Source organism: Sparus aurata, chromosome 12 (genome assembly GCF_900880675.1).
Source record: "Sparus aurata chromosome 12, fSpaAur1.1, whole genome shotgun sequence".
NCBI lineage: Eukaryota > Metazoa > Chordata > Actinopteri > Spariformes > Sparidae > Sparus > Sparus aurata.
The window spans coordinates 16,033,319-16,047,132 of record NC_044198.1 but is presented as its reverse complement, the minus strand read 5'-3'; the positions used below and the strand labels follow the sequence as shown (position 1 = coordinate 16,047,132).

General features: G+C 43.3%; 1 protein-coding gene across 4 annotated transcripts in view; it reads left to right on the top strand.

Annotated features, from left to right (window-relative positions):
- Positions 1 to 13,814, top strand: part of unc5cb (unc-5 netrin receptor Cb) — a 129,152-nt gene that overhangs the window by 72,785 nt on the left and 42,553 nt on the right. For 3 of the 4 annotated variants that reach the window (XM_030436269.1, XM_030436270.1, XM_030436272.1), the window contains exon 3: positions 7,773 to 7,916. In XM_030436269.1, coding sequence (XP_030292129.1) covers positions 7,773 to 7,916 — 144 coding nt within the window. Of the gene's footprint in view, positions 1 to 3,823; positions 4,267 to 7,772; positions 7,917 to 13,814 lie in introns of those variants that run through there. The other variant, XM_030436271.1, reaches the window with a different exon arrangement.

The window sequence follows — 13,814 nt, the reverse complement described above, 5'->3', positions numbered from 1 at the left end:
GCCCCCGAAGTGCTGTTTCAACCGAACACTATAAAACAAATTGTTGCAACACAGGAACAAGACACAAACAGATAGAAAAGAAGAGTGTTACAGCAGCAGAAATATAAAAAGGTGTATTGGGAAAAAAAAAAAAAAAAGCAAGAAAAAAACAACCTGAATCCTTTCATTTCGACCCGGTGTACTTACAGAAAGAACACACAGATCTGAGGATGTGTTTCATGGGTATGATTATGACAAAGACGAGGTTGAAGGCGGCAGTGGCTCTTAGCCTTTGTGTCGGAAGGTTTTGCGCTAAAAGCATCAACATGGAAAGCAGCCCACACACCGTGCACGCACCCACTCTCCGCAGCCATATCCACCGGCTATTTACTGCACAGATATTCATTCATTTATGCTCTTGCACCCCGCACGCGCACACACTCACACACACACACACACAACAACACTGAAAAGCCCGGTGGATGTGAGTAGCCTCTCTCAGCCCACTCCATTGCTCTCTGATTTCCCCAGATTGACAGAAAAGGAACACCGATAGAAACTGGCCGGGCTGGTCAATACCACTGATAGTGTAGCCTGAAGAAATTGGATCTCTCTCTCCCTCCCTGCCCGCCCTCCTCTTCCCCCTCACCCCTGTTTTTCTCTTGTGTTTTTTTCTTTTTCTCTCTCTCATTCTGTCCGTATGTCTCACTGTCATGTCGGTGAGAACGTATGATCTCATGAATATAATACAAATTGTCAGGTAATGAGACTGGGAGAGTGGAAGAGGTTGATGTCAGGCTGCATCCAGTCAGTACCCAGAAGTGTTAGAAGTCATTTCCAGGCAATAAATGTACCCAAGTATCAAAAGTACAAGTAAAAGTAAACTAAACACACATGTATGTATGAACTGTGTCTGATAGTCAGCATTTTTCTGATGATCGGAATCAGTCTTTTATTGTTTTTTTTAATTTTGGCAATAAGATAAATGAATCGAAAAATGTATTGCTTTGACTCTGATGCTGCCTGCAATCTGCAAAGTAACTAAGTTATCAAAGAAATATTGTGGAGCAAAAAGTACATTTGCCTTCAGATGTAGTGGAGTGGAAGTAGAAAGTCACATAAAATTGAAATACACAAGTAAAGTACAAGTACCTCAAAGTTAAGTGTACTTCACCATCACCACATCCACTGTGTCCATTATCTTCAGATGATTGACCCACTTGTATGACGGCTGAGGTGGCGTCCACTTTACATACGCCGGGACAACTTTGTAGAGCTGCTAGTTTTGAAATAGCAGAGGGGTTTAAAATAAGGCCCCCCCCCCCCCCCCAGTTATCATGTTTTATTGTCTTACAACACTGAATCAAAGTGGATTTAATGTGGCTTCTTCAGCTGAAGGAAGAGCCTTTAATGTCAAAGTGAAAACAGATTTTTACACAGTTTCGTATCTGGAATAACTTTTAGTGAGTCCGTGTTGCGGCAAAACAGAGTCCAGATGTGCAGAGCTTCAACGAAATACTGACTTGAAGGGGCTGAGTGCTTATCCAAACAAAGTAGGCTATTTGGTTATTTCATATTTGTGTTTAGTTACTTTGAAGGGATCTGTTCTCACTTTAAGGAGTCGCTTCCTGTTTATGGTTATCAGAAAATCCACATCGAATCGACTTTGATTAGCTGCTTATCACAGTAGGGGGGTAAATAGTTTTTTTATGGCAGCTGTATCAAGCAAATAACAGTATTTTTTAAAGATGTTTGCATCATAAAAACAACAAACATTCCATACGACATGCAGTTGCTGCAAGCCCAAGAAATTACATAACATACCGTACGGGAAGCTGATCGCTATCTCAAGAGGTGTGATTGGGTATTGTTGTTTTCTGTGGAGCGGATGATTACATGAAGAAAATAATACCGAGCTTGATTGCATGTGATTATCCCTCTGCAGCCGCCAGTCAACACAACAAGTTGTCCAAAAAAAAAAAAGGACAGAAATAAAAGAAAGAAAAATGTTATACTGACACACAGAGTACTGCACGGGTTCGGGTACCCGCGGGTACCCGACGGGTGACCCGCACAATTTGGATGAAACGGGTGAAAAATACTGTCCTGTGTCGGACACGGGTGCGGATCGGGTCGGACGCCTAGAGAGCGCGGGTCGGGTTTTGCGATTGTCAGTTTCATGGCGTCAGGTGCAAAAAAAAAAAAAAAAAAATCATTAGCGACACATCTACAAAAATATGCCTGCATTTCAAAATGATAAGCATGTACTGTATTGACCCGAATATAGGACAAGGGTTTTTTCGATGAAAATTATGTGTAAAAGTGGGGTCGTCTTATAATCGGGGTCTAACCGTTGACATATGCTGATAGTTGTCTGGGTCGCTACACGACCGCAACAGCAGAGGGCGCCAGCTTATTAGAGACGTCACTTACACTGTGGCTGGGGTTATCTGTCAATCACAGCGGAGAAGAAGTGACAGGAGATGAAAAATGGAGAGACTCGGTGATTTTACAGAGCAAAGTGGATCAAGTGGGGCAAGTTAACAGACATCTGAGGCGGAGCTATGATGCTAATTTTAAGATAATGATGATCAATGCAGCGGAGGCGCCAAACAACTGTCAGCCAGCCAAGAAATATGGAGTTATGGAGTGTAACGTCCGAAGATGGCGGGTCCAAAAAGATCGTCTGAAAACGCTAACAGTAAGAGAAAAGCTTATCGTGGTCCTCTAAGCGGCCGCTTCCAAGAGATTGACAGGAGGGTATGTGAATTTGTTATTGAGAAACGAATCTTGGTCATCAGAGTCTTTTTCTTAAGATTAATCTTGAAAAGAGGGGTCGTCTTATAATCAGGGTCCTCCTATATTAGGGTCAATACGGTATATTTCATATGAGCTCATTCATGCGTGCTTGCGCAGTCCCAGAACTCCCATTTCCCACGCTGGCTTACTCTCATTTTTAAAAATTGCGTCAGTCTAATTTTGCTTCGGGTGCGGGTCGGGCGTCGGTATCAATTTATAGCGGGTCGGCTCGGGTGCGGAATGTAATTTGTGCTTCTGTCGGGAAACGGTTCGGATGCGGTTTTAAGTACGACGGGTACGGGCGGGTGCGGGTTTGCAAAATAAGACCCGTGCAGGACTCTGCTGACACAGTTGGCAGGATAGATTGTTGTTGCACCTGTGTAAAAGAGTTGTTTCGTCATTAAAGTCCAACGGGCAGGCGACGTGTAACGATGCGAACCACTCTGATGTGAACTGAGTATGGTTTTGCATTTGAGATAATCCGGACACGCATGTAAGGAAGCCATATTGGGTTCACGTATACATAAAGTTCATAAGCAGGGGGCAAGACCGAAGAATCGGAGTCTCCGCAGTGACATAGCTCCCCTGCTGTCACCTGAACACTGTAGCATTCACCCTCCAGTGTTGAGAGCGGGTCGTAGTCGGCTGTGAGCAAAAAGGCGCATTGATCTGAGCAAATGAGCAGCAAATTAATTATAAGTAGGTGCAGCTAGTGCAATATACACTGGAGACAGCTTGTCACTCTCTCTGAGATATGAGTTAGAAGATCACACGGGAGTGCTCTTCATCTGGCCAGATAATCAGAGCACTTTACCCCCCTCCTTCCTCCTTCAGTTCTCCTTCAGTGACCAATGCCTCCTCTGCTGCCTGGCTGGTCGTGATCAATATTGTTAGCCAGTGCTAATACTGAGGAGCTAGCTCACTTTAATGACCACATTAATAATGAATCATCCTCCAATGAGGCGCCCTACTTCAGCCGGCTATTAATGGGGCCTATTGTAGAATCATTTCTGCCGCTAATAGCCACATTGACGGGTGTGAAGTAGCCCCTCACTGCTGGTCCTGAGGTGGGCCACACTCGCTTCTGCCCCGTCTTGATTGCAAATTGAGTGGAAGTCGGCCCGTTCCGCTGATAGCATTGTAATGCTATCCAGTCGAACTATGAGTCGTGAGCTGAGCAAACACATGAAGTCAACCGATGAGGTCAGCAGGCTCAGATCAGGGAGTGAGTGATCCTCCTGATGTGTTTCAAGTGCAAGACGTCAGGAGGAGTTTAATCCTGCTTCAGTAATGGCCATGAAGTCATGAATGACACTTCAAGAGACTTCTGGCGAGGCGTCATCGCTACCTTAGGCCGTCTCACGGTGCAGAGGGCTTTTTCTAACAACGTCATGGAGATAATTCGCCAATGTAGAATCATCTTAAGAACATCTGGAGAACAGACTGAAAAAAAAATTAACCAGTTCTGGTGCCTGTTTTACACCCTCGGTGAGTTCATATCTGCTTATTGTCTCCACAATTGATTTTGCCTGTGCGGCTCAGTGTGTGATGTTCTCACATCCATCACATCCATCCTTGACATTCTCAATCCAGCAGCACATATCCTCTCAGGCGTAAGACATCGGCGTACAGTACAGACAGCCACAGACATACACCCCCTGCACACACACATACACACAGAAAGCACAGTGCGCACTCAGCGGACGTGGCTGTTCGTCTGCCTGCGTAAATTTTGCATGAGAGCTAAGTTGGTGTGTGGGATGTCGCTGTGCTAGCTGTGTGTGTGTCTGTGTGTGTGCCAGAACAGGGAGGCTGTGTGAATGCACTGAACCTGAAGTAAAATGGCATGTTCGTTTTTCAAGCATCCACCCGGTCTCTTTGCATTTTTCATTCAGCCAGATATTCAGACACGGAGAGTACAAACCTACTCAAACTGCAGAATACACCCTGAACCTTTGTTCAAATGGTGGTCATCCAGGGGAGGAGAACAAAGGTGAAGTTCATTAACATTTACAGAAGCAGAGTGAGACCTTGTGATTCAGGAGTTTCATTTTTCACAATGTCACAGAGGCTGGATGAATGCAAGCGATACTGAATGAATGTTTGGGGGAATTAAAGGTATACAGCACATGATAAAGCATATAAAAGAGTAAAGGACCGTCCTTGTGGTCTTTTCTTGAGGGGTGAAAGGTGTCCAAAATAAGCCAAAACCACTGTTTTATTGAAAACTCGATTACTATGTATGAGCTTATACAATTCAAACTATACAGGTTGTTTTTTTTTGTTGTTTTTTTCACACCTTCGATTACTGGCAAAGGTTCAAAGCACGTCTCAAATTGGTCCTTTTTATCTCCAGTTCAGTAGCTGGTGAATCACTCTGTACCGAATTAGATTTCAGATAAAGATTAGGTTACTGATTGAATGAACATTGGGGTACCGATGAGTCAATGATCTGTGACTCAGGGCATGATGTCACATCCGCAACACACGGCATCTCTTAGGTAAGCTCAGTTAAAAATAGATAATATGAAGGGAACAGAATGTAGCTCGACAATAGCTGAATTTACTTCAACAAGCCCACTTAGTTATAATTAAAAAGTAATGATATGAGAGACTCCAAAGCTCACATTCACTGATTAGAAGGAGAATTATGTCTCCTATTGTTTGCAGCTTAGTTTCTTTTGTGAGTAATGGTACCAAAATATTTCAAAATGTCAACCTTTTATGTCATGTTAGCTAGCTAGGGTCAGGGCTAATCCCTTGCTAGATAACATGACAGATAGATAGATAGAGAACTTTATTAATCCCCGAAGGAAAAATAGGTTATTGTAACAGTGGGTACATTGAAATGCATTACAATCAAAATACAAGGACAAATATAGAAGCAGTAAAATACTATATAGAGAAATATGTCATCCTGCTAATATCATGTTAGCGAAGTTAGCTACCTAGTGTTTAGCCCTTACAGCAGAAGGCTTAGGATCTTTACTTGCTGTTTTTGTGGTATTTAGTTGTTTAAAACTTAATTCTCCCCTCAACTGTTTTCCAATGTTACATTTATAATAATTGGTTAATTAAAGCAAGTTGAGTAGTTGGCAGGCTGCCGAAATTAGCCCACTAACTAACACATTAAACCTGCCTTTGGACAAGCTCCAGTTTAGTACTAGTGCTCAATACTTTTGGCCCTTTGACAACATGGCGACATCATTAATTCCACAACTGTCCCCTGTTTGAATTGGCATGCACTCTGTGCAGCCCTCTCAATTTGTGTCTCATCAAGAGACACCAGCCTCGCATTTATTTTTCAGTTATCAGGCTGTGATGTGCCCCGAGGACACAGTGTTGAGGATGTCGGAGAAGAATTATAGGCTACCTTTTTATAAACTTTAGCCATTGAGATGTGAAAAAAACCCACGAAAAAACGCAGAGAATAATAATTTTACAGCTATAAGATGTGCTTTTTTCACACATTCAGACAGTAGCAGTCAAAAAAAATGTAGCATTTAGTCAATACTGTGAGCAGGCTATGGAACTGCCAAGTACAAGAACAGAGTGCACAACTCATATTTCATCAGGATGCACTACACCTGCACAATCCTCACCAAAACCGGCTAACTAAAAGAGTGGGGAACAAAGCCTCCAGGTCTGATGAATGGTGGCTCATAATCTTGGTGACAGGATCTGAATTTGGCAGAGCAACAACATAAATATGGTGATGGTGGTGAGGGGGTCCCCTAGGCTGCGACTGAGCATAATTTGAACGTCATCGTTCGCTTCACATTATTGCTGACCAGGTACATGAGCATGACAGTTCCAGTAAAACGACAGTGGGCTGCCCAACCCCTATATTTAAACCTAATAGAGCAGAACCTGGGAAATGGGGTGGCATGGGAATATCCGCAGCATGAATGTCCATCTGAAAAATCTGCAGAAGTGTCGCATGACTATATTATTATTATGAGTGTTTCCAACATCAATCCATGCGTAAAATACAGGTTGTCCTGGAGGCCAGTGGCGGCTACCTGGAACAATAGACACTGTTTTAACACATCTATAGAGTAATTATCTTCTTCATTTAAGTCAGATTGGGGTTATTCAAGAGATGAATGAGATGCTAATTCTCTTCTATTTGAATCCACCCTGCTCTTGTTGAGTTCAAATATTCAGAGGTAGATGGAGGTGTTAATTGCCTTATAATGTGTTAAATATGAAGCAGATTTAAACGTACTGAATTTCTGATTTTTACAAGAACATTCAGAAACTACCACTGTCAAAAATATATCTATATATTATAAAATAATTAATAAGGATGGCGATGGAACAAGGCACGATATTGCATCCGTGGCATCAAGGAACGCTCTTGCACAACCCATAAATATATGCGTGCACTTACTTCAAACACATACACACATAAAGACATACACACACACACACACACTGCAGGAGGAGAACAATCTGCTCTAGAGGGGCAGCTGTGGGTAGAGGCATTTGTTTTGGGGATGATTTGTTTGTTTGGGTCCTGGCATCCAGATGAGCAGTAATCAGAGGAGTTAGCAAACAGGATTGTGTTAGCCATGACGCCGAGAATCCTCCCCCACAGGGCCCGGACCCAAACAGCTCAGCTCTTTGGCTCAAGACCCGGTGCCAGACTGACACACACGCACACACACACACATGCACACACACACGTGCGCACACACACACACACACACACACACATGCTCACAGATACCCAGTATCAGAGCATGCGATATGACTGTTTGTTGGATGGGATACTGACATTAGCATTGGTCTCTTCCAGGTGTGACAGTTCATGTTGATTTAATGATGATATGATATCAGCTGTTTAGTTTTGGCCTGTTTCAGTTCCTGTTTTTGTCTTGTTCTCCATGTTTTCTGTTGATATACACTAATGCTTTCTTCCCCCATTTCCTTTCCTTTATTTACCCCCCTCTTTCCCTTCTTCTTGTCATGTCCTCTGTCTGTACTCGCAGGCCTGGTGGTCAGAGAGGCCAGCATAGAGATCACTCGGCAGCAGGTGGAGGAGTTGTTTGGGCCCGAGGACTTTTGGTGTCAGTGTGTGGCCTGGAGCTCCGCCGGGACCACCAAGAGCCGCAAAGCCCACGTCCGCATCGCCTGTGAGTATCCTCATCCCGCTCTGCATCCCATCGTTCAGTCTTTATCTCTCCCTCTCATCTTTGTGTTCCTCTCCAAACAAAATCTCTCGGCTGCCAAGGAAATGTGTCCTGCAGACCGACTGGTGTATCATGGCAGATTTATAGATTGTTGAGATAGAGGCAGTGAAAAAAAAGGTTTTTACAAACATGGGACTCAAGTGTCCCTTTGAGAGTGAGATGGTAGAAAGCCTGTGGAATCGGAATCAGTTTCCTTGTCTAGAGTACGAACCTGGAGAAAGAGTGCAGCGCCGCAGCAATGTATACACAGCAGAGAGAGGCTACGGCGCATGTTTATGCCAGCGCTCCCTCTTCTTCCTGTAGGTGGTCCTCATTTGTTCTCCGCCTGTTTGTCCTCCTACTGAAAAGCAGACTTGTTTTCCAAGTAATGAGAAACATTCTGTCGCCTCTAAAGCTTTGCTCATTTTTTAACAGTTCTCCAGTGGATCTGTCAGTCAAAATCCGGAAAAAGTAACGAAACCCCAGAGGACACCGACTGGGGTTGTAAGAGTGCAGCTCTGACATCAAGGCGACGCTTCTGCGACACATCACTTATTACGTAACGCAGCTGCTCACAAATTGTTGTGAAAATTCCACCTGAAGGGGCATCTTTTATAGTATCAGCTACATAATCATTTCCAGCTCCTCTCAAAGTCGCTTTGCGGCATTGTGACTGACGCGTCCCGCCCAGCTCTGTTTTTGACTTGTGGCAAACTGACAAAAAAGAAAAGAAAAAAAAACACCCACTTGCAGTGTGAGTTGTAGTCAGTATCAGATATATTACTATCGCTGCTGGATAGGGCTGGATAGGGGATATCAGTTGAGCTTAATGTTTGTCTGGCAACTCACTGCCACTGTCAGAATGATTTTCATCATAGAGTACAGCTGAGCGGCGCGGTACGGAGTCAATAACCATGCTTTTCACCTGATCTACTCCGTTTGGAGGCACTTAGCAGTCATATACCTGTCCCTCTCAATTTCGTTCTCATCCTCATTTTCCTTCCCCGCATCTTTATGTTTCCGTCCCTCTAACTCACTCTCTCTTTTTTCACGTATAGTTTTCCTCTTTGAATTCAGTGTGTGCCCTCTCTCACGAAACAGCAGCAGCTCCCCTCATTACCGCCTCTGTTATACTAGCCTGGTGAATCAGATTCATGCCTCTCAGTCTCCCACCGAGCCCACTCCCGCTGCTCCACCTCCTATAATCACCCATGATGAGCAGCCTTCCAGCACTAACCTATCCCTCAAATCACAATGGACCCCCTCTTCCCCTCCCATTAGCTGCTGTTGAATGGATTAGCTCCTCTGCTGGGCTCTCTCCTCAGGCAGGCGTCTTGTCAGAGCCAGACTCTATCCCGTTAGGCTAATGGAAACTGGGCTTGTTTTCCTCTCCTCTCCCATCATCTAAACATATACAGTTTAATCAGACGGTGAGTCAGAGCCAGCGCTGGCAAGTTAAGAGGGTTGTTGTGTTTGAAGAACTGGCTTTCAGACTTGCAAAAAAAGGATGATTGGGCTAAAAGTGTTGTCAGAGTCTCTGTGTAAATTCCCTGTGATTGCCTTTTTCCTCATGTGACCGTATAAAAGTGTTTTGATTCGGCCTTCATATTTGGGAAGCAAGTGGTGGCTCGCCAAGGAGAGGCGATGTAAGTGTGTGCACAGAAGCAAATGGATCAAATAAACTGAAACGCCTTTGAAAAGATTTTTGGAGGTTGGTGTTTGGCGAGAAAGCAAGAAAACGGATTCCCTCGTTTGTTTGTGGCCTGGTAATTTTTACGAGTGCAACACAATTAGTCGAACCTCAGCTTTATTGCTTGCGACTTAATTAATGATTAAAAGTCAAACTCGTTAAGTCATTCCTGATCTAGATTCGCACCGACACCTAATGATTTACCGAGCGAAGGGAGAAGCCGTTTCTGAGGGGCTGGTGTAATTTAGCATGACAAGTAGCCAAACATATCCACTTAAGGTAATGGTTGTCATATGTATATCCTTGCGAGTGCGAGTGAGGCTGGAAGTGTTTGTCTGCCGAGGAGGGAATGGTGCGACTCCCACAGGAATGTCGACTCAGCTGGTCCCACACCCTTCAGCGTCCCACAGTGTACCGTTCAGGGTTACGAGGAGTGAGGAAAGGAGGGAGAGAGAGAGAGAGCGAGAGACTCCAGAGGGGAAGCATAATTTAAAAAACCCACATCCAATGAAATATACAGTGCAAAAATAATCACTCGCATGCCGCTTACTGTGTTTCATCAAGATTAATGCCAATGGTTAGCAAATCAGGATGGAAGGGGAAAAAAAAGAAAACCCAACAATACACGCACCGGGTGTTACATTTTTGTTTAACAAGCTTTAGTTGATAGGCGAACAAGAAGTATGAGTCATAAAATAAAAGCATGAATATTTCAGATGAGCTCACAAACATAGGCCGCAGTGTGATTCTGTGTTTTTTTTTTAATGTTCTGTACCACAATAGATCCACTCGTTGATAGTTGTGGGCGTAACGGGCTCTGATTCTGCAAAAAAAAAAAAAAAACTAAACAAAAGAAAATCAAAAAACGCTGTGGGTTTTTGGCTATAGACACAGAAATGTAAACAATCTGAGCAAATTTTGTATTTTGTGCTTTGTGTCCTCCTGTGTGTGTGCAAACAGTTTGTTGACACTGTATTGCTTGGGTTTAAGGAGGTTATGTGGTAAACAGAACACGTCCACATAGTCATACCTGAATAACTGAATAGGTTGCCAGTGACTCCTAAAATGGCCTATATCACCGTTCCCAAAGTAAAATGACTTTTGTAGCTTAGGTTTATGCACTAAAAGGACTTGGTTCTGTTTAGCACTAAAATCAATTGGTTAGGTTTAGGCGCTAAAACTACCTGTATAGGTTTAGGCAAGAAAACTGCTCAACTGCTTTAGTACGTAGAGATAGCGTAATAATCATTGGGGCTTCACACTGGACATGAACAGCAGTCTCCTGGATAAAAGTCTTGTGCATACTGTACTTATCCCCAACGTCCAACCCAAACACCTCCCTATGCTGACTTTTGGTTTACCTCACCTGACTTCCTCCTTTGCTGAAATATACTATTAGTACAACTGGTAGAAGTTGCCACCTAACAGTACATGTAAATAGGGGTCGTAATAAGCTGCTTTCACAGTTGACCTCTTTGGTAAGGAATGTAACAATTACACTGTTACCACTAAGTTGCTGCTGGGCACCAATTCTACCAATTGGAATGTCAACATACTACCTACTGAGCAACCAGGCCAGCTCCCCGTGAAGACCTGCGTAACCTCCCTTAGCTTTACACAGAGAAATCCAATTTAATTTGTTTGATATGGCTGTGCATATATAATGCTGTATATCATAAAGTGTGTCACAGCATGGGAGGGGGTGTGCCTGGCTCTCACCTGTCACACTGTGTCTACGTCGTCTTTCATCTCTCGGAGACGTTTTGAACCAGGCACCGTCTCTACATTGTAGTTGTGACACCAGAGCAACAGGAGAACGATTCTTACAACTTCAAACAACGGTACCCTTCAGAGAGATACTGCAGTTTTGCTACCTTCCTTTTCCTTTTCCTTCCTGTCTTGAAAAAAAACTGTTTGTCCTTGGATCGAATTCCATAAAGCTTTGTGCCCCTCCAGTCATTCCCTCTTTTAATTTCACAAGACTTTCACGGAAATTGCTTTCAATTCAACATTTACCCTTTCAGCTTTTATAATACATAGAAATTTGTGGAGTTATGGCATATTCCCCCGAAGACACGGCATACTCTCCGGTTGAATCGAGCTCTCATTGAATTTGTTATTTTAAGGTTCATTTTTCCAAATAAAAAATGAACCTTAAAAATGACTATAGGTATTCTTTTGGGCTGGTGGGAGCAGCCTGATCATGTATTCTGTAATAAGAACATGATCTAGTTTCTCCTGGAGGGGATACTGGAACACTTAGCTGAACAGTGAGATGTTGCTTTTTCAGTATAATGTCTCCTCATGTAATAGCTATTGAACAAAAAGAAAGTTAGTGATGAAATCTGTAAATTGGGCCTCTATTCTGATCAGGTTTTGATGATGTGTGAGATGAGTATGCAGTATTGTGGGCATCATCACCTGCAATGAAAGCAGACACTGAGAAACAGTTATTTATTTTTGATGGATGTTGATGCCGTTGCCTTTTACCCTTCTACAATCATCACTCCAAAGCACAACAGACTTATTATGTGCAGTCTGCTTTTACTTCTGCCATACAGTCTGTGTCTGTACACATCTGCTGTTTTCTTTTCGTTACAGTATACGCGCATCTAAAACTTGATTGCAGAGCCAGTGTGCTTCTTGTGTTGGCACACAATGTCTGCAGAGGTTCATACAGTAAGAACATTCTTTGAAGAAGAGGTACCATTGTCTGTTCGCAGATCCAATCTCTGAGCCAGGGTCACTTTGGTGTTCGTTTCCATTCACACACTTCAGTGTAAAATAACTGACGGCTTCTTGTTCTGTTGCAACACATTTGCAGTTGACCGATTAAAAGTAATGTTCGGCTATCTCACATGGTCTTTCAATAGGTATATCTCTTTAAGTTAAGGCAAACTCTTAAAAGTTGGAGCTTGGCTGCGAGGTTGGCTGTATCCTACCAGTTTGTATTAAAAGCACAAAAATTATTTGCAACTTTGCATCCCTCGTCAGTTTTTCTGGTCTTGGTGAGCAGGGCCTGCTGGGTTTAATAATAGTTTATATGCTGATCTCAGTCAAGCGATAGACGGATTATTGAACTGACTGATTATCACATATGTTTGTTTGTTTGCCAATAAAATTAATTCATTTAAAGATGTGCTCTGATGCAGCCGCCTCTCTCAGTCTCCATTGGAACCAGAATGTGGGGAGGGCAACAAGGCTTTTTGCTCACTCACTTTCATGTGTTATGGTACAAAGTAGTACCATCTAAACCAGGTATTATGGTCATAGTAGCCTGGCGGTAATGTCTAGTCTTATGGCTTATGTCTAAGCTTATGGCGTTTTTTTTTTGACACTGACCTCCTTGCAATTGTGTTACTGATGGTGGACTATGTGTCAGTGATTTGTTGAGCAAAGTCTGTTCCCAGTGTGTGACAGAAGTACCAGCGCAAAGCTAAAGTTCCAAAAAAGTGCACGCTATTACTGCTGAAGTCAGCCAAAAGCTCAGTTGCAGCCTATAGTGATAGTTAACAAAAGGCTGTGTGTTGTGTACGCCGCCACGCACAAACCAGGCTAAAGTAAATGACAAAAGCACAAGCGCTTTGAAGCCGCCGCTCTTTAACATATGCAATCATGATAATCAGCTCAGTGTTTTGGTTTCTTCTGTGATTTCTATTTTGCTTGTGCCAGAACCCTTCCATGCACCTGCAGGGTATTATAGCGACAACTGCATAAAAACAGTTCAAACTCAGGTGGAGCACGACGCTGTTACTTACATTTCTGTCCCCTCAGCTTCATGTCTCCTCGATTACTAATAATCTGTATCTGTATCAACCCTGAGGAAACCATATCTGCTGATCCCATCAAGTTCATTTCAGATTCTGAATTCTCTACTTACTGACACAGTCTTTGAAAGAAGAGTGTTTTGCCAGGAGTCTAGCAAAAGGCTGTGGAAATGGTATCAGTGGAGTTTGGAGGTTTTTTACTGTAGATTTGATGCTTCGGTGACTCCATTCCAAAGTGGCACCCCGACTCCGCATTAAGTCCTCTCCCCCTTTCTCTCGTCTGTTGTTGTGTATGATGCCCCGCCGCTGCTGTCTCAGTCTGTGCGGCAGGTGATGATATATGTCTAATGGGCTTCAGGTTCCAGTGTAGCATGACACCCTCAGTAATCCTGCCCTGTCAGCTTC